Source organism: Mobula hypostoma, chromosome 16 (assembly GCF_963921235.1).
Source record: "Mobula hypostoma chromosome 16, sMobHyp1.1, whole genome shotgun sequence".
Taxonomy (NCBI): Eukaryota; Metazoa; Chordata; class Chondrichthyes; order Myliobatiformes; family Myliobatidae; genus Mobula; species Mobula hypostoma.
This window is the reverse complement of record NC_086112.1, coordinates 11,502,041-11,524,117: the sequence shown is the minus strand read 5'-3', so window position 1 is coordinate 11,524,117 and position 22,077 is coordinate 11,502,041. Positions and strand designations below refer to the sequence as shown.

The window sequence follows — 22,077 nt, the reverse complement described above, 5'->3', positions numbered from 1 at the left end:
ATCTTAAAGATACCGAATGATTTGGCCTGCAGCACCATCTGTGGCAATGAATTCCGCAGACTCACTATCTCTGGCTAAAGAAATTTTTCCTCATCTCTGTTCTAAATGGATTTCCCTCTATTTCCCTCTGGCCCTAGACTCCCCACTAAAGGAAATATTCTCTTTGAATCCACTTTATCTAGGTCTTCCAACGTTCAATAGGTTTCAATGAGATCCTCCCCTCATTCTTCAAAATTCCGGTGCGTACAGGCCCATAACCCTTTCATTCCTGGGATCATTTGCACGAACCTCCTCTGGGCCCTCTCCAATGCCGGTTCATCTTTTCTTAGATAAGGGGCCCAAAACTGCTCTCAGTACTCCATGTGCAGTCTAACTAATGTCTTATAAAACCTCAGCATTACATCCTTGCATTTTGTATGTGTTAGTCAGCATAGTCTGATAACAACGTCTGAATAACTTTGAATAAGCCCCACATTACTCAGACACGTGAAATTTAAATTAGCATAACTGTGATGCATAAACACAAGAGGTTCTGCAAATGCTGGAAATCGAAACCCTGACGAAGGGTTTCGGCTCAAAAAGGCAACTGTTTATTCCTCTCCATTGATGCTGCCTAACCTGCTGAGTTCCTTCAGCATTTTGTGTGTTACAACTGTAATGCTTAGTAAGTAGTTTTTAACCTTCAGAGCAGGAGAATAAATGATGGTTGTAGAAAAGTAGAAATTCCAGAACCATTGGGCAATAGAATCCAATTATTCAGTGTTCCATACAAGATTGGAAAGACAGGACATATATCTTTGTAAACCAGTTGATTTTACTGGATGAATCGTTATTATGTACAGAATTGGAATTAAATACTTCCTTCCTTGTTGTGTCTGCCCCATAGGTATTGGCCAGGACTACCAGTGGATTGGCCTCAATGACAAAATGTTTGAACGCGATTTTCGTTGGACTGATGGAAGCCCTCTGGTTAGTCTTTGAAGCTTTGTTTTGTTTTATATATGTCAGGTGGAACATTCCTGAATGACTCATAGAAAGGCAGTGTGGACTAACTGCTGGATTGTGCTTTAGATTTGTCACTGTAAAGTATAATTACAATGAAAACTGTATTGCTGAGTTTCATATTGTTGCACTAGATGTGTTAGGGGAGCTAATAAAACAGCACATATGCTTAGTGGGCACCTCATTAGGTACCTCCTCTACTGAGTAGAGCATCTACTGAGTGTATGAGCGTTGTCTTCTGCTGCTGCAGCCCATCCAGTTCAAGGTTTGACGTGTTGTGCATTCAGAGATGCTCTTCTGCACATCACTGTTGTAAAGCATAGTTATTTGAGTTACCGTTGCCTTCTTATCAAGCTTGATTACTGAGCTTGAACCAATCTCAGTATTCTCTGACCTCTCTCATTAACAAGGCATTTTCACCCACAAAACTGCCACTCACTATGTTTTTTTTGTTTTTCCACACCATTCTCTGTAAACTCTAGAGATGCAAAAATCCCAGATGATAAGTCAGTTTCAGAGACAGACATACCACCCTGTCAGTCATCAACAATCATTCCGTGGTCAAAGTCACTTAGATTACTTTTTTAACCCCGTTCTGATGTTTGGTCTGAAGAACAACTGAATCTCTTGACCATGTCTGCATGCTTTTATGCATTGAGTTGCTGCCACATGATTGGCTGATTAGATATTTTCATTAACAAGCAGGTGTACCTAATAAAAAGAGGCCTCTGAGAGTAATATTTCTAAAAAGTACAAAAAATCAATTGTGCAGTAATATAAAAGTGTGGTTACTAGAATACTGTAGCCAAGTTACAACTTCTACTTTAGATTTTACTTTGTACGATTAGAAATCTAGGTTATCCAAAAGCAGATTGTTAAGAAATCCATTCAGGCTTAACAAGTACTGGTACTTCTCCCAACGGAGGTAGACGGCACTTGGTGTGCAGAACAGAATCTAATGCAGAGACCAACATCGGACTTTGATCATCTCTTTATAAACATTGGAATTGGACTTAGTTTATTATAGTCCCATGTCCCAAGATACAGTGAAAAACTTGTCTTGCATATCGTTCATATGGATCAGATCATAACATAATGCACTGAGGAAGAACAAGGTGAAACAGTAAATAAAGTAACAATAAAGCGTAACAACTACAGAGAAAGTGCAGTGCAGGTAAACAGCAAAGTGCAAGATCATAACGAGGTAGAGTGTGAGATCGAGAGTCCATCTTATCTCACTAGGGAACCATTTAGTCTTACAAGAGTGGGCTAAAAATTGTCCTTGAGCCAGGCGGCACGTGCTATCTAGCTTTCGTATCTTCTCCCCGATGGGAGAGGGTAGAAGAGAGAATGTCCGGAGTGGGTGTGGTCTTTGATTATGCTGGCTACTTTACTGAGGCTGCAAGGAGTGTAGACATTTGCAGTGAAGGCAGATGTCGAAAGCAGGCTGGTAACACTACTTACTGGAAAGTGATTATATACGCATACACAAAATCTGTATAACTACTTTTCAACTGAAGTGTAAAGCCCATCTATCCAGCATGAGGCCATTTCTACCTGAGGCTCTACAGGCACTTGATAAACATAGAAAATATAGAAAGTTAGAAAACCTACAGCACAATACAGGCCCTTCGGCTCACAAAGCTGTGCTGAAATTGTCCTTACCTTAGAAATCACCTAGGGTTACTCATAGCCCTCTACTTTTCTGAGCTCCATGTACCTGCCCAGGAGTCTCTTAAAAGACCTTATCGTATGCACCTCCACTCCCGTCACCGGCAGCCCATTCCACACACACATCACTCTCTGCGTGAAAAACTTACCCCTGACATCTCCTCTGTACCTACTCCCAAGCACCTTAAAACTGTGCCCTCTCGTGCCAGCCATTTCAGTCCTGGGAAAACGCCTCTGACCAACCACATGACTAAATGCCATCTCAACTGAAGAAAGAAAGGGCTGTGGAGCTTCTGCCATGGAGACAAGGATAATTACCACTGACAATAACTGGTTTAAAAATCACTGTTTAGTTAAGTCAGAAGACTTTTGTTGGATCTCCATTTTATATATGTTCCTAATTGCAAAGCTGCATTGTAGGAACACGTATAAATCATTCTCATCTCCATAGCTGTTCGTTCCATGATTTGATTAAGAAGCCCACAAGTGTGCCCACACATTCCTGTGCCAACATAGCATGTCCACCAGGCTCAGCAGAAAAGAGCACAGAACACAACAGAAAATGCACTACTAATCTCCAAGTAAAAGAATGCGGTCTTATTAACTAATGCAGAGACACAGGAAATGCCACAGTGGACAGATGTTGCTAAAAATAAAAAAAAGGGCTTCTTATTGTAGGGTAAAACATGAAATGATTCCAATTATTAAAAAGTTGGCAGACAAATCCAGAACACATATTTCCATGCAGGTTCTTTGTCGCACTTTCATACAATAGACTGACTTTATGTCTGTCATGCTGTTTGAATTATTAGCATTGTTTGACTATATAAGGTATTTCATTATAAAATGCTACTTCCTTATAAATCTATTCCTGAGTACATCCCAAGAAGTGTACTGTGCTTGGAGCCAAGTACTGTTGGTGATCTGGCAGAGGTCTTTTTAGGTCTTCTGCAGTAAGCCATTACCATGATCTGTCGCTGAGGTATACAGTGAGCTCCTGAGGTAGCTGTGATATAATTGAGCTTTTGTACAGAGCTGAGTCAATCACACATGTGGTAAACTACTTGAAGTCACCAATTTTCGTAAGTGTAAATTGAGACGCTGAACCCCGTAGACATTGCACAGAGCTGGCACTTTTGACGTCCTTACCTCACTGAGGTTAAACCCACTGGGAGAAATTCTCAGTTGGTTTATTTAGAGGCAGAGTAAAATCTCTAGATGGTATATTTGCTGCTGATGCAGCATAATAGGTCTAGTGTGGCTGGCCAGTCTCAACTTTGTGTAATGATGACTATGGAAAATGCATAGACACCTTCTAATATACCTTTCATTACTTTGTCACGATGGAATGGAATACAAATGCATTTTATATTGCTTAGTAAAACTGTTGATCTGCCTTTTTCTCTTCAATAAACTTTAAATCATTTGATCCTGTAGCCATTGCTCTGCTAGAGACATTTTATAAGCTCACAAGATGAATTGAGCTACCTTCCTTCACTTGAAAATCTAAAATTGATCCAGCTTCCCTAACTATTTACAGTCAAAAGGCAGTGTAGTGGTTTGCACAACACTCTACAGCTCGGGGCATTTGAGGTCAGATTTCCATTCCCACCATCCTCCGCAAAGGGTTTGTATGTCCTCCCTGTGAACGTATGGCTTTCCTCAGGGTGCTCTGCTTTCCCCCCACAGTCCAAAGATGTACTGGTTAGTAGGTTAATGATTTGCTGGGCAGAGTAAGCTTGTTGGGGTAGAAGGGCTTGTTCCACGTTATATCTCTAAATAATAACTAATAGTCTATACATTTATAAACTAATTGCAATAACAACACTTCACTTCTGCTTTAAGTCTTTTTTGGCATGGTAGCGTAGTGGTTAGCATAGTGCTTTACAGTACCAGCGGCCTGTGTTCATCTCCTGCCTCTTCCCATCTACCCGCACCCGGACTATACCACTCCCATTCACATACTTCACTTACATGCTGAAATCAAACCCACATCCACTATTTCTTCCAGAAGCTCATACAACACTCACCACCCTCTGGGTGAGGGAGATCCCCCTTATGTTCACCTTAAACATTTCATATTTCATCTTTCATCCTTAACCCATGACCTTGAGTTCTAGCCTCACCAAACCTTGAAGGAGATGATTTAATTCTATCACAACCACCCAGGTCAGCTCTCAAGAGTTCTAATGAACCCTGGCAATCCATTTGTATAGACCTGTTACAAAACTCTTATTATAATCCTATTGTTCACCTTTGAGTTTACTGAATTAGGTAGGTTCCAATTCAAACATTTTTACAAATATTACTTGTGGAAAGAAACATTGCAGGCATGCTTAGCACTGATGGCCCTACCCCAGTTATCCTTGAGAAGGTGGTGGTGTTGTGGCGGCTTCCTGAATGACTGCAGTGGTCTGAGACAGGCATCCTCACACTGCTGTTGAATAAGGATTACCAGTGGTCGTGAAGGAACAACTGAGCATTTCCGGTGCAGGTGGTGTGTGAATTGGGGAGGAACCTGCCAGTGGTTGTAATCTCATGGAAATGGTGCATTAGTCCTTCCCAGTGGGTGCGGCGAGCAAGTCTGGTGCTTTTCAGAGTGGAACTGAGAGTAACTTACAGATAACCCAGGAAATTCTCGACCAGTGAGTCTGACTTCAGTGGTGGGCAGGTTGTTGGGGAAGATCCTGAGAGGCAGGATTTATGAGCATTTGGAGAGACAATATGATTAGGGATAGTCAGCATGGCTTTGTGAAGGGCAGGTTGTGCCTAACGAGCCTCATTGAATTCTTTGAGGAAGTAACAAAACACATTGATGAAGGTAGAGCAGTGGATATAGTGTACTGTATATGGATTTTAGTAAGGCATTTGATAAGGTTCCCCATGCAAGGCTCATTCAGAAAGTAAGGAGGCATGGGATCCAAGGAGACCTTGCTTTGTGGATCCAGAACTGAATTGTCCACAGAAGGCAAAGTGTGGTTGTAGATGGTTTGTATTCTGCATGGAGGTCGGTAACCAGCGGTGTACCGCAGGAATCTGTTCTGGGACCCTTCCTCTTTGTGATTTGTATGAAGGACCTGGAATATAATACTAATGGTAAGACTCTTGGCAGTGTGGAGGATCTGAGGGATCTTGGGGTCCGTGTTGATAGGACACTCAAAGCTGTGGTGCAGGTTGACAGTTTTGTTAAGAAGGCGTACGGTGTGTTGGCATTCATCAACCATGAGATTGATTTCAATAGCTGTGAGGTAATGTTACAGCTATACAAAACCTTGGTCAGGCTCCACTTGGAGTACTGTGCTCAGTTTTGGTCACTTCACTACAGGAAGGATGTGTATACTATGGAGAGAGTGCAGAGGAGATTTACAAGGATGTTGCCTAGATTGGAGAGCATACCTTATGAGAATAGGTTGAGTGAACTTGGCCTTTTCTCTTTGGAACGACAGAGGATGAGAGGTGACCCAACAGAGGTGTATAAGATGATGAGAGGCATTGATCCTGTGGATAGCCAGAGGTTTTTTTTCCTAGGGCTGAAATGGCTAACAGGACGGGGCACATATTTAAGGTGCTTGGAAATAGGTACCAAGGGGATGTTAGGGGTAAGTTTTTCACACACAGAGTAGTGGGTGTGTGGAATGCACTGCCGGCAGCAGTGGTGGAAGTGGATACAATAGGGTACATGGAGCTTAGAAAAATAGAGGGCTGTGCTAGGGATATTTTAGGCAGTTTCTAGAGTAGGTTACATGGTCGGCACAACATTGTGAGCTGAAGGGCCTGTATGTGCTCTAGATTTCTATGTCCTGTATCTACTGAGTTTCTTGTTGATACTACACACTGCAGCCATTGTTTGCTGGCAGTGGAGGTATATCTGGCTCTGTAATTATGTTAGGAATGCACTTTCACTGCGGTTTTCAAACCCTTCCTCAATTTCATCTCTGGTATCTCTGTAACCTGGTTGGAGCTGGTTGGGGGGGGGGCGCGTGATTGGATGACAGGGTGGGAGGGAGGATCAGGGCTTGTTTTGCTGTTGTTGTTTTGTTGCTTGTTGTGTTCTGTGTTGCACTGAACATTGTGTGCACGCTGTGTTGGTGCCGGTACGTGTGGTGACTCTTGCAGGCTGCCCCCAGCTTATCCTTAGCTTGTGTTGGTTGTTACATAAATGACGTACTTCTCTGTATGTTTCCATGTACATATGATAAGTAAATGAATTAGCATCAAATGAGACCCCGTCTAACCCTAATAATAAATAGAAGAGATTCTGCACATGCTGGAAATCCAGAGCAACACATACACAATGTTGGCAGAACTCAGACGTCAGGCAACATTTGCAGAGGGGAATAACCAGTTCAGCAGGACAGTCCTGAAGGAGGGTCTCAGCCCAAAATGTCGACTGTTTATCCCTTTCTATAGATGCTGCCTGACCTTTTGAGTTCCTCCAGCACTTTGTATGTGTTATTCGTCTAGTACAGGGGTAGGCAACCTATGGCCCGTGAAGGTATTTTGACCGGCCCGCGAGCAAATATTGGGATACTGTGCTTATCCAGCCCGCGAGCGATTTTTCCTTACTCTGAGTGTTTCACGCAACCACACTGATGGACATGCATGGCGTCTTGTTACACTGGCCCCAGGTTCCGTTTTGTTCCAAACCAAACACTGGTATATATGAAAGACGGGAAGGCAGACTACCTTATTAATATGTATTAGATACTCTCCGTGCACGCCCAGGTTTTCAGATGGCATCGTTCAAATTTGTAAACAGAAACAGCATCACTGTGTTTTAACAAGAAATCCATGCTAAATGCCCAGATATTTACATGTGCTACGATACTTGTTCAATAACTTAAGTTTCGAAATAAAATTGGAGAAAAAAATTCCAATGGCAATGAATGCAAAACGCAGGAAGGTAGGAAAAGCAGTGAAAATGAAGGAAATACCCGTGCCAGCTACGAAGTCTCAAAACGTATTGCAGTAAAGATGAAGCCCTTTACAAATGGAGAGTTTGTCAAAGAATGTTTACTGGCAGTGGTGGATGTTATTTGTCCTGAAAAGAAATCTTTATTTTCATCTATCAGCCTGTCAGCAAGAACAATCACACGGCGAGTTGAAGAAATGTCAGCAGATGTTAAAAGTTGCTTAAGGGATGCCTGCAACGAATTACATTTTTTTTCGCCCAATTGTGCTTGATGAGAGTACAGACTTGAGGGACACTGCTCAACTTGCAGTGTTTGTGCGAGGAGTGACCTCAACTTTTCAAAGTTTTGAAGAGTTTATTCAATTAATTCCTATGAAGGACACGGTTACTGGAGCAGACATTTTTGAAGCTTTGCTGAAAATGATGTCAGAAATGAAACTTAATGTGTCGAAGCTAATTGGCATCACAACTAATGGGGCACCAGCAGTGGTGGGACAGAAAAACTAAACTGAGTTCTTTGATTACTAATTGGCAAACTTAGTTAAGCACAAATGATTTTCTAGCATGTGCTATTCATTAATTTGAGGCGAAACATAACTAGGTGTATTTAAATGGATAATTCCCATATTTCAAGTTTTTATGGCATTTATCTGGCCCACCGTCCGCTCATTAATACGCGATCCGGCCCACAGAGGCAAAAAGGTTGCCGACCCCGGTTTAGTACCACAATGTTCTGATATATCTCTACTATACATGTTTTCCTTCTTTTGTGCTTTCCCAATTTAAGCCTTCCCCAAATTGTTAACATGACAATATTCCTCAAGAATATAAATATTTGAGGATATTCTCCTAAATTTCTTTTTAACAAGTTTTGTAAAGCCACTTTGGCTCAGCTTTTTGCCATCTGCCAAAACACGACTCAGTTAAGTGTTTTCGATAATGCTCCTGTACGTCATCTAGAAACACCTCACTGGATGTAAAGGCATCCCGTAAATTCAGATCTTTATTTCTACAGCCATTTCAAGGGTCCTTTCCCTACACTGCTTTGTTAGTGAGTTCGGATTCTGCATCTAATGAGCACTGTGAATGATATACAACTCCTTTGCTTTCATATGGTTTATTTTGCCACTGCGTAGCTTAGAAAAAATAACTCAATGCCACATCAGTACTGCTGTTATTAGTTGAGCCAGAAGATGGTTAATATTACTTATGAAAGCCAGTGTTATTCAGACTTGGGCTGCAATAACCTGGTGCATTTTCCTTTCCACGTGGCTGCAACAATGATTGTACGAACACAAACTCAGCTGTTATATCTCCAGGTGGGAGAATTATAAAGCAACATTTTTTTTAAAGTGTCATCTCAGACAACTGAATGTGGGAGCTAATATTAAATAAATGTACTGCAAGATGTTATTATTAAGTTAAAAAAATAGTCCTGGCCATATGTAACCCCGGTTAATTAAATCGGAAGATGTAATGTTAAAAAGCTCCACCTGTGGAGGGATGAAAACAAGGTTTACTGACTTAAAGAAAAGAGAACTTGGGGAAAAAAGCTTTGTGAGCTATACATATAGTTTAAGTGTGAGCACGTGGCCAAGTGGTTAAGGCATTATTGAAAACACTATAATATATATATTATATTGAATTTGAATTTGTAGACCTCCTGACTTGAACTGAAACTGAAGTGAACCATAATACTTACGAATAGGAATTCAATTAGTTTTCTTATTGTTAGTTTGTAAACCTTTAAATAGGGAATAATACTAGATCTAATTAGTTAGAGTAATTGGAATAATAAAGGTTATTCTAATGAATCTCACTGATTCTAACCGAAAAGGAATTAGATTTTTATTTGATATCTGAGATTTGGAATCTGAACAGAATGTTAGAATTTTGAATTGTTCTTACACATGTAAGTATTTGTATATATTGCTATTTTTATAAGCTTATTTCTAGAAGTGTGTGTTTTCTATTCACTGCCTCCTTTTGATAGCTAGAGCTTCTGATGGCCCACTAACACCTAGTGTATTACTATGTAATTTGAGTTTCTCCTAATGAGTGTCATGACCTGTCACACGAGATAAGACAAGCGCTACACAGATCAAATTAAACTCAAAGGAATTTGCTATTCTTGGCTTCAATCACAGTTATACTTACATTTGCATACTTCCTCCTTTGACTTTTGAGTTTTGGTGAGTGAAACATGCACTAAGAGGCCATTTTATTAGGTACGTAATAAAGTGGCCACTGAATGTATGTGTATGGTCTTCTGTTGCTGTAGTCCATCCACTTTAAGGTTAGATGTCTTGGGTGTTCAGAGATGCTCTTCTGCATCCTACCGTTCTAACATGTATTTGAGTTATTGTCACCTTCCTGTCAATTTGAACCAGTCTGGCCGTTCTCCTCTGACCTCTCTCATTAACAAGGCATTTTCACTCACAGAACTGTCTCTCACTGGATGTTTTTTGTTTCTTGCACCATTCTCTGTAAACTCTAGAGACTTGTTCTGCATGAAAATCCCAGGAGATCAGCCAGCTTCTGAGATATTCAAACCACCCCATCTGGCACCAACAATCATTCCACAATCAAAGTCATTTAGATCACATTCCTTCCCCATACACAGAGTTGCTGCCACATGATTGGCTGATTAGATATTTGTATTAATTAGCAGATATATATGTGCACCTAAAAAAAGTGGCCACTAGGTGCAGGCTTAAACAATGAGGGCTAGCAAGATGTTAAACTAGAGAAAATATAATAGCTTAATGTACCTATAATGTTCTGATTCCTAATAACATCCAGAAGCAGGAGACTTTTCTAGCAGTTCATCGGCTGCCTGTTGACAGAAAACCCAGGAGAACACACAGATTCTACATCGATGCATTTGATCTAAAAGTTTCCATTTCATTCTCACAGTTTGACGTAGAGTGTAGACTGTGGAATGCTCTGCCCTAGAAGGCAGTGGAGGCCAAGTCTCTGGATGTTTTCAAGAAAAAGATGGATAGAGCTCTTAAGGACAGCGGAATCAAAGGTTATGGGGATAAGGCAGGAACTGGATTCTGGTTGTGGATGATCAGCCATGATCACAGCGAATGGTGGTGCTGACTCAAAGGGCCGAATGGCCTACTCCTGCACCTATTGTCTATTGACTTTCACACCCACTTGTTCTAAGAACTCTACCAGTCATAGCAAAGCAAGAGAAGAGAGTAACCACCTTAAGGCTAGTCCAACCTTGAAAGCAACTAGTTATTAATTTTAGGCATGTTTCAACTACTCTTTGAAGCAAAAGAGGATGAGAGGTGACTTGACAGAGTTATACAATGTTCCATGATCTATGTTCTACTGTATTTCCCTTTGTTTCTGATGGCATCAACATTGACATATACAACATGAGATGTTAAATGTAATTTTCCTTTGGCTCCTCACACTTTCTCCTAACTCAAGGAGTAGACATGGTCCCCAGCTGTGCGTGCCCTCTCGTTGGCTACATAGAAGAGTCCATGTTCCAAGCCTTCCCCGGCAATGCTCTCTAACTCTTCCTCTATACACACTGATGACTGTATTGGTGCTGCTTTTTTAACCCATGCTGAGCTCATCAATTTCCTCAACTTTACCTCCAACTTCCACCCCACCCTTAAATTCACTTGGCCCATCTCTGGTATCTCACTCCTCTTTCTTGATCTCTCCGTCTCCATCTCTGGAGACAAGCAGTCAACCTAGTCCAGCCCTGAAGAAGGGTCTGGGCCTGAAATGTTGACTGTTCATTCATTTCCACAAATGCTGCCCAGCTCAGGGTTAACTATCCTGACGGGTCAAAAACAAATTGTTACGGAAACAACAGTGAAGAACCCTTCTATGTCTGTCTGCGGCTGTATGGACAGACAGAGGTGGAGGACTTTCATTGCTGCCCTAAATGCCAGTGCCATAACGGGCAATTGGTAAGTATAGATTTCTCCAACATTTTGTATGTGCTGTTTTGGACTTACAGCATCTGCAGAATGTTGTGTGTTTAAAATGTGACTTAAATGTGTTTTTTTGAACAAAGCTGGACATTTATGAGTCCCTGCAAGTGCACTGGGGGCTGAAGGGCCTGTATCTTGCTGTACTGTTCTATGTTCTATGAAAAGGCGGCCCCAAAACAGTGCAAGCAGTATAGTATTTCCATACTCTGTTGTTTCATGAGGGAGGCAGTTATCCTACAAGAGGTCTACCTAAGCAAAGGAGGCTACTGACATGAGCTTTCCCTTCCTGATGGATCGATGACATTCACAGGGCACATCTGGTGGCCCAGCTGAGAGCTCATGCATTCCAACAGGGACCTGTGAGCTGCGCTGACTGACAGCCTTGCGGAACAGTCCTGTTGACATCTGCCAGCGATGCGAGCAACATCGACTGACAGGGCCTCCCTCGTGAATATTACTCACTGCGAAGGACAGAGGTGCACAATTAGACTGCGCCTGGTGCCTCAGAATTAAATAGATTGGTCCTAATTAATGTTCACTCCCAAATAGGAACAGGTGTTGGCAGGAGAGATAACATAGAGGGGGGATGCGCGCTAATGAAACAAGACTCTTCTCATTTTGACCCACTGCAGTGACAAGCCTTCCTCAGTGACAAACACCATGCTGTCAAGCTCAGGTCTGTTACCATCTAAATCCGTCTTCAATGTTTAATCAGTAAGCACACTGTGAATTTTTAAACTAAAAGATTAGCTTTATTTGTCACATGTACACCGAAAGATACAGTGAAACTTTCAGAAGAAAATTTAGCATCACTGGCACATGTCGAAAATCTGTCGTTTTGTGGCTGCAGTACATTGCAATACATAATAAGAAAAACTATAAGTTACAATAAGAAATGTATATAGTGGGGCAGCATGGTAGTGTAGTGGTTAACACAACACTTTACAGTGCAGGCAACTCAGGTTCAATTCCCGCCGCTGCCTGTGAGGAGCTTCTATGTTCATCACGCGGCCGTGTGGGTTTCCTCTGGGTGCTCCAGTTTCCTCCCTCCATCTGAAGATGTATGGGGTGTCAGGTCAATTAGTTATTAGTTAATTGGTCATTGCAAACTGCCCCTTGGTTAGCAGTAAAGACGAGTTGGGGGATTGTTGGGCATCGTGGCTCGAAGGGCCTTCCCCACACTTTATCCAAATAAATAAAAGTAAAAGTAAATTAAATGGGGAAGCTGTTCCTGAAATGCTGAGAGTGGGTCTATAGGCTCTCAGTTAAGGTGGAGTTTCTTTCCTTTTTGGGGTCTTTTCCTTTTATATCATCTCAATGTGTACTTAAGAATGTATAAATAATTGTAGTTTTATACATATAAAAAAATGGAAAAGGTTATATGTGTGAAAAAAGTACATGATAATTGTGAATTCCTTATCCAAATAAAAATAAAATTAAAAAAAAAATAGCATAACCAATCCCTTGATGGCTCAACCCGCTTCACTGGTCAAGCTCAGTATCCCTTCAGTTGTTCCTGATTATTCCTAGTTATTATTACAATTACAACCTTTTGACTTGTACCACTATCCTATCCTCCTCACCCCTAATGACATGCAAATCCTATAGCTGTTCTAAGTCTTTTCTTGGACCCTTAGCTCTCAGTGGATCAAAGGCCATTGATGAGCTCCCAGCTCCTTCGTCCAAATTCAACGGTGTGGTTGGAGTTCATCAATGCCTCTGCAATCCACCGCATCCACTGTACAGCGGATTGGCCTTTCCCGTTTCCATCTTTCACGACTTTGAGAGGCATGAGTTAACTGTACTGGAGTATTAACAGTGGACAGATATGAGCATGTGACCCATACTGACCCTGTCAAATTATTTAGTCTGGCTTCATTTCAATGCCTGAATCATCATAGGAAATATCAATGCTCCTGAGGAAATCAGATCTGTTTTGATAGCTCTACAAACATTGTGGTTGCAGACGCTACTTGCCAATTCTTGCTCTGAGATCTGAAATTAGAAGTTAAGTTTTAAAATTCATGTAACCACTTTGATAAGTGGAATAAGGAAAATACAGGAAGTGAGTCTCTTTTCATTCTTTTGTGATTCTATAAGTAGTGTGGTCACTCGAGTCGCAAGCATGATGTTCTCCCAAGGGGTTAGTCCATCGACTTGGACAATGGAGAATGCCTGTGGGAGACTTAGTTTAACACGAGGAGGTTGATGCATAAGCAGCCACCACATGATGCTTGACAGATACATGTCAGGATCAAGGAGTGCGGAATGCAAGACCACTGGGGACCTCTCAGTGCTGTGGCTTTCCTCCGCCTTCACTGTTGTTGCAATTTGTCCGCCAGCTCCACTGTTGAGGTCTTGGTTGGATTGTTCTTTGTCTGGAACCTTCCTCTTGACCTTACCACCATGGGTGACCCTACCAAGAGCGAAGCTCCAGAAAGCATCACTCTTGGGATCTGAGGAACTCACAAACCTCTCCACCACGACGAGGTGACAATCCATGGAGAAGGATCTGTGGAAAGGGCGTGCTACTAATAAAGGTGGCACTTATTGTCCACCCTATTCACCCTCAGATGTCAGTGATGGGGCTAATAATCAGGCCCATACTGTAATGTTCAGTGTTCTATGTTCTGCTCTAGATGGCAATTGGCATCAATTCAATGCAGTAGAAGAGCTCTACTGTTTTGGAGGCATTTCCACATTGCATTTGGATTTCCGCATTGTGTACGAAAGCTTTTAAAGATTAAAGATCTTAAAGATCCACTTCATTTGTCACATTCTCCCAAATCTGCAGCTGCTGCTGCTAAGAGCAAAGTCAGCTGGAGTTGACCTCTTCAAGTCGTGCACTGTCCTGGTTTGGATATACATTGCCAGCCATCGACACCTAATTAAAACCCTGAAAGTCCAGTCACGCTGCTGACCTCTGCAGCTCACCGGAATATCTTCACAATGTATGAAGGAGGCACTGCACAGACTTCTCAAGGGTAGTTAGAGTGTAATTGGGCGGCACAAACTCATTGGACCGGAAGGGGCTGTTAAAATAAAAAGCAAGTCTTTCTGTTAATTCTGATTTTGATAAGATTAGATTAGTTTTATTTCTCACCAGTACATCAAAAAGGTCCTTCACTGTGAACAGTAAGGTACTGAGGAGTGCGGCCCAGGTCCATAATTCATTGAAAGTTGCGTCACAGGTAGATACGGTCGTAAAGAAAGCTTTTGGCACTTTGGCCTTCGTAAATCAAAGTACTGAGTACAGGAGGTAGGATGTTATGTTGAAGTTGTACAAGATGATGAGGCCTAATTTGGAGTACTATGTGCAGCTTTGGTCACCTACATGGAGTGTTTCATGAAGTTGACAAATAGGCAGGCATAGCTGGGACCCATAAGCTCAAGGGGAACATGAGGGGGAACTGCTTCACTTGGAGGGTCATGAGTGTGTGGAACAAGCTGCTGGCACAACTGGTGCATGTGAGCTCAATTTCAATATTTAAGATAAGTTTGGAAAGGTACATGGGTGCAAGGGATATGGAGGGCTATAGTCCTGGTGCAAGTAGATGGGAGTAGGCAATTTTAATATTTCAGCATGGACTAGAAAGGCCAAAGGGTCTGTTTCTGTGCTGTACTTTTCTAATGACTCTATGGCTCTAAAACATACAGTGAAATGTGACCTTATGCTGGACTGGGCTGGCAACTGTTGTCACACTTCTGGTTCTGATATAGCATGCCCATAACACACTAACCTTATCCTGCATGTCCTTTGGAATTTGAAAGGGAACTGGAGCACGCGAGGGAAACCCGCCCAGTCACGGGAAGAATGTATAGGCTGCTTACAGACAACGGCAGGTATTGAACCCCTGATCTTACAGCCAGTGGTGTAAAGAGTTGCATAGAAAGTGCCGTTGTATAGTTCTGCACTAAAATGTAGAACAAATACACTCATCACACCTACAAGTCTGTCAGTGATTTCATGTAATTATTTGCTCTGGAAAATGGATTTTGCAGTAGCAAGTGAAAGATAATTGTTATAGGTCTATAATAATCTCTCATCTACTTTTTTCCTTGCCTCAGTAAAACAGCCAGCATAGTCAAAGAACCCAAGCCCCCTGGACATCCTCTCTTCTCCACTCTTCTATCAGGTAGAGGATACAAAACCCTGAAAGCATGTACCACCAGGGTCAAAGACAGCTTCAATCCCACTGATACAAGATGAATGAACAGTGATTAAGATAGACTCTTGCCCTTGCAATCTACATTGTTATGACCTTGCACCTTGTTGTCTATCTGCACTGCACTTTCCCAATCCTGTTCCACTTTATTCTGCATTGCTTTACCTTGTTGAACATCCATGGTTGGTTGGCGGGGTGGAGATACATCTCTACCAAAGGAGGTGTAAGGCACTCCTTCCGTCCACTAGCCTGCAGGTCACCCTTGGGCAAGGTGTAGCACATGCTTTGCCCCCCCAATCAGGGTCACGAGAAGCCATGGGGGCAGATAGTGGATGGTCTTTTGAGCAGCTGGTGCATATCAGAAATCCTTGCTATGCAACCACTGATGACAGGCAGACAATCTCTGACCATGGCTGGGGTCACCCATCTTGTAAAGGCACCTTCCAGAAGAAAGCAATGACAAACCACTCCAGTGGAAACATTTGCCAGGAAAAATCATGGTCATGACCATGATAGTCCATGTCATATGACGTGGCTATTAATGTTGATGCTGACTCCAATGGATTGATCTTTGTGAACCTTTTGCAAGACCAGCTTTTCACTATACTTGGGTGCATGTGACAATAATAAGCCAATTCAATAGGCCACCGTTTTCCTGTCTGTGCACAGTTTTCATTGCTGCCTACTGTAAGCATAATCCTTTCAGAAGGTCTCCATGTCTGATTTAGTGAAGCAACCACTGCCCCTAATATTGCTGACAACTGGTGATAAAGATTCACCACATTTGAGTAGAGGCGATAGCTAGTCTGGTCTGATAACAAGTCTCAGCAGAGGCAAAGAAAACTATCTACTTAATAATTCACTTCATTAGCTAAGTATCATGAGGAAATCTGCTAGAATTACAGTAGATTTGTTAATTAGAGCATTGTACTGCGCAACAGTGCACATAAAAATCTACAAATCTGTGAAGGAAAGTTGCTAAGTCAAGAAACCAAACTTTTATCTATGTGAATGATTCAGACAGTATAATATTGCTAAATTTAAGAAACTTGGTGGGAACAGCCATCTTAATAAATTTATTTATCAGATTTGGCCCGATTTAGACAAGGCATTAAGGTCTGATTCAATGTCTTGGCACTTGAAACAGTCTCATAATAGCCGCACAAAGCAGCATTGCCAAAACCATTTCAAAACCCGCATTTGAAATACCATGTCAAAAAATCTCAATGTTCTCAGAAACATTGTCCTCATTTTAAAGTTGGATTGACACACAATAAGTAATACTTCTTGTGCTCACAACAAATTTAAAAGAAAGTAAAAACAAGAGAAAATCTGAAGATGCTGGAAATCCAAGCAACACTCACAAAATACTGGAGGAACTCCGCACCTATGGAAAAGAGTACAATTGATGTTTTGGGCCGAAACCCTTCAGCAGGACTGGAGAAGGAAAGCTGAGGAGTAATTTTGAAAGGTGGAGAGAGGGGAGAGAGAAACACAAGGCAATAGGTGAAACTTGGAGAGGGAGGGATGAAGCAAAGAGCTGGGAAGTTGATTAGTGAAAGAGACAGAAGGCCATGGAAGGAAGAGAAAAGAGGAGGGGGTGGAGCACCAGAGGAAGACAATGGGCAGGCAAAGAGATAAGATGAGAAGGAAAAGGGGATGGGAAATGGTAAAGGGGGGCATAACTGGAAGTTTAGGAAATCGATGTTCATGCCATCAGGTTGGAGGCTACCCAAATGGAATACAAGGTGTTGTTCCTCCAACCAAAGTGTGGCCTTATCATAACAGTGGAGGAGGCCGTGGATGGACATAAGGGAATGGGAAGTGGAATTAAAATGGGTGGCCACTGGGAGATACCGCTATTTCTGGCGGAGGAGCATAAATGCTTGGCAAAGCAGTCTTCCAATCTATGTCAGGTCTCACCGATATACAGGAGGCCACACCAGGAGCACCAAACACAGTTAATGATTCCAACAGACTCACAGATAAATGCATACATACATATTGAGAACACGAGTTACTGAGTCATTGAAAGTGAGTCTGGAGGTTGTGGAATCAGTTCAATGTCGGGGTGAGTGATGTTATCCACACTGGTTCAGAAGCCTGATGGTTGAAGGGTAATAACTGTTCCTGAACCTGCTGATGTGGGACCCTAGGGCTCCTGTACATCCTATTTGGTGGTGGTAGTGAGAAGAAAGCATAGCCTGAATGGTGGGGGTCCTTGATGATGGATGCTGCTTCCTCGTGGTATCACTCAAGGCAAATGTGCTTAATGGTAACAAATACTCTCAGAGTATTGCACCTTTAAATAGCTTAAAGATCATCACAGCTGACTGAAAATCAGCACTATTTGTCATTGAGTTTTACTTTATTTATGAGTTTTATTTTATTTATAAGACCATAAAAGCATAAAATACAGGAGCACAATTAAACCATTTGGCCCATCGAGTCTTCCACCATTTCATCATGGCTGATCCATTTCCCTCTCAGAGATATATATCTCACTGTGTATCTATATACTTAGATATACAACGCGGAACAGGCAATACCAGCCCAAAAGAGCAATGGTCAATTACTGTACTAACTGGTACGTCTTTGGACTGTGGGAAGAAGCCGGAGCATCAGGCAAAACTTGTGTGCCAACAAGAAGGACATACAAACATCTTAGCCAGCATTGGAATTGAACTCCAAACTACAACACCCTGAGCTGTAAAAGCATTACACTAACCATTATGCCACAGTGGTGATTTGAAATTCATAGATGAATAAGAAAAGCAGAGATTGAAATGGTGGACATAATTTTCACTTCTTTTCAGCATCTATGGACATTGATAAACAGTTGAAGTTTTGGGCCAAGGCCCTACATCAGGACTGGAAAGGAAGGGGGAAGATGCCAGAATTAAAAGTTGGAGGGAGGGGAAGAAGGACAAGTTAGAAAGAGAAACTGGTGGGGCTGTCTACTCTATCTGGTGCTCCCAATGCGGTTTGGGAGACCCAATGTAGATCGGGGGACCGCTTTGTCGAGCACCTCCACTCCATCCATAAAAAGTAGGATTTCCCAGTGGCCAACCATTTCCAATTCCTATCCTCATTCCCAATCCAACATGTCGGTCCAAGGCCTCCTCTTCTGCCACGATGAAGCCAATCTCAGGTTGGAGGAGCAACACCTCGTATTCTGTTTAAGCAGCCTCCAAACCTGATGGCTTGACCATTGATTTCTCCATCTTCCAGTATATTTCCCTCCCCCTTCCATTTCCCCATTCTGGCCTCTTACCTCTTCTCACCCACCTATCACCTCCCACTCTTGCCTCTCCACCTTTCCTTTCTCCCCTGGTCCACTCTCCTCTCCTATTAGATTCCTTCTCCCATATTTTTACCTTTTCCACCTGTCACCTCCCAGCTTCTTACTTCATCTCCCCTTCCCCCACCCACATAGCTTCACCTATCACAGACGATTGTCCTCTAAATTGTCCTTTAGCTTGTCCTCTTTCTCCTCCCCACACCATATCATTCTGGCATCCTCCCCCTTCGTTTTATGGCCCAAAATGTCAACTGTTTATTCATTTCCGCAGATGCTGCCTGACCTGATGAGTTCCTCTTGAATTTTGTGTGTGTTGCTTTGGATATACAACATCTGCGGGATGTTTTTGCTGGGTGACCTGACAATTTCTTACATTTTCTGTTGTAATGAATGTACCTATCTTATTTTGTTATCATAAACCCACGGAAGCTTGAATATAGATTAAATCAGAGCAATAATTTTGCCCTTTGCTGGTCCCCATGGATTGTTTTGCTTAGGTCCTTGGAGGTCAACTCCTGATTCTAATGGACTCCCCTCTATTTTTTTGGATTATCAGTATTAATTACAAAATACTGTACATTTTCCCAAAATATATAATACTACAATTTCTAAGCCTCAACATTTGGAGCATTTTAAAAATGAGTACTGATTTACTAATTTATGTCAGATTAAGGATATTTATTTGACAGTACAGAAAGATATTTTATGCGATCAAGTGAAACAGTAAAGCACTGCCAATGCAAGCAAGGCAGGTAGAATTCAGGCCAAAATATTCATTTGTAAATTGTTCCCTTTGGAACATATGATCATTGTCCATTCTTTTCTCTGATGAAGGTGAAAACTGACACTATCAATCAAGATCTTAAAAAAATGAAATCAGTATTATTTAAAAATGTGAACATGAAATTTAATTTTCAAGTCATCTTTCGTTTGGTAAAATGATTTTCTCATGCGTTATTTCAAATGTTTGTGCATTTAGAAATAGTGAAACTAGCTCTTTACTATGGCACATATCCATTACACTCAGATGAAGAGAAGCATTCCTAAAACGTGTGATCACTTAGCCGATTACCACATGTACCACAACTATTCGTTAGGTGTTAAGTTCTTACTGTAATGTGCTAAAGTATGGGACTTTAGGCATGGAGGAGAAATCCTGTAGCCCCAACCTCTTGGCTAGTGAAATATAAACTCAGTGGCCACTTTATTAAGTACCTCCTGTACCTAATAAATTTGTCACTGAGTGACTGTCCATGATCTTATGGCTGTAGTAGCCCATCTACTTCAAGATGCTCTTCTGTTGAAATGCACAGATAATTGAGTTACTGTTGTCTTCCTGTCAGCTTGAACTAGTCCGACCACTGCTGTTATGTTTTGTAACTTTAAACTAATTCAAGGAAGACACAAGAGTCCGGGTATGCAGGTTTAACTTTAAGCTTACTTTTAACCATCTGCCCTGCTCTGCTGGGGGAGAAGCTGACAGCGATGCAGGTGGATGCTTCCCTGGTGTCATAGATTCTTGATTACCTGACTGGCAGACCACAGTACATGTGCTTGCAACACTGTGTGTCCGACAGAGTGATCAGCAGCACTGGGGCTCCACAGGGGACTGTCTTGTCTCCCTTTCTCTTCACCATTTACACCTCGGACTTCAACTACTGCACAGAGTCTTGTCATCTTCAGAAGTTTTCTGATGACTCTGCCACAGTTGGATGCATCAGCAAGGGAGATGAGGCTGAGTACAGGGCTACGGTAGGAAACTTTGTCACATAGTGTGAGCAGAATTATCTGCAGGTTAATGTGAAAAAGACTAAGGAGCTGGTGGTAGACCTGAGGAGAGCTAAGGTACCGGTGATCCCTGTTTCCATCCAGGGGGTCAGTGTGGACATGGTGGAGGATTACAAACACCTGGGGATACGAATTGACAATAAACTGGACTGGTTAAAGAACACTGAGACTGTCTACAAGAAGGGACAGAGCCGTCTCTATTTCCTGAGGAGACTGAGGTCCTTTAACATCTGCCGGACGATGCTGAGGATGTTCTACAAGTCTGTGGTGGCCAGTGCTATCATGTTTGCTGTTGTGTGCTGGGGCAGCAGGCTGAGGGTAGCAGACATCAACAGAATCAACAAGCTCATTCGTAAGGCCAGTGACGTTGTGGGGATGGAACTGGACTCTCTGACGGTGGTGTCTGAAAAGAGGATGCTGTCCAAGTTGCATGCCATCTTGGACAATGTCTCCCATCCACTACATAATCTACTGGGTGGGCACAGGAGTACATTCAGCCAGAGACTCATTCCACCGAGATGCAACACAGAGCGACATAGGAAGTCATTCCTGCCTGTGGCCATCAAACTTTACAACTCCTCCCTTGGAGAGTCAGACACCCTGAGCCAATAGGCTGGTCCTGGACTTATTTCATAATTTACTGGCATAATTTACATATTACTATTTAACTATTTGTGGTTCTATTACTATTATTTATGGTGCAACTGTAACGAAAACCAATTTCCCCCGGGATCAGTAAAGTATGACTATGACTAAGCGAGGCACCTGCTTATTACGTGGTAGCGTGATGACATTTGCAGTTCACGTATTTGTACTTAAACCCGTAATAAATTATTAAAATGCAAGAATATTCAACTAATATTTATACAAGATTATTCAAATATAACTGGAAGTATTAAATACACAATTGTCCTCTGACCTGTCCCACTAACAAGGTGTTTCGCCCACAGAACAGCTGTACACTGGATGATACCTGTTTCTCACACCATTCTCAGTAAACTCTAGAGACTGTTATGAATGAAAGTCCCAGGAGATCAGCGGTTTCTGAGATACTCAAACCACCCCATCTGGCACCAACAATCATTCCATGGTCAAAGTCATTTAGGTCACATTTCTTTCCATTCTGATGTTTGGTCTGAACAACAACTGAACTTCTTGACCATGTCTGCATGCTTTTGCTGCCACATGATTGGCTGATTGGGTATTTGCATTAATGAGGTGTACAGCTGTAAAGTGTCCACTGAGTGCAAAAGCCTTATTGCACGAGTGAACGAG

General features: G+C 42.0%; 1 protein-coding gene across 5 annotated transcripts in view; it reads left to right on the top strand.

The window, feature by feature from the left end:
* LOC134357221 (versican core protein-like) overlaps positions 1-22,077 on the top strand; it is a 207,601-nt gene that overhangs the window by 173,660 nt on the left and 11,864 nt on the right. For all 5 annotated transcript variants that reach the window (XM_063068523.1, XM_063068525.1, XM_063068526.1 and 2 more), the window contains exon 13: positions 887-969. In XM_063068523.1, coding sequence (XP_062924593.1) covers positions 887-969 — 83 coding nt within the window. The remainder of the gene's footprint in view (positions 1-886; positions 970-22,077) is intronic.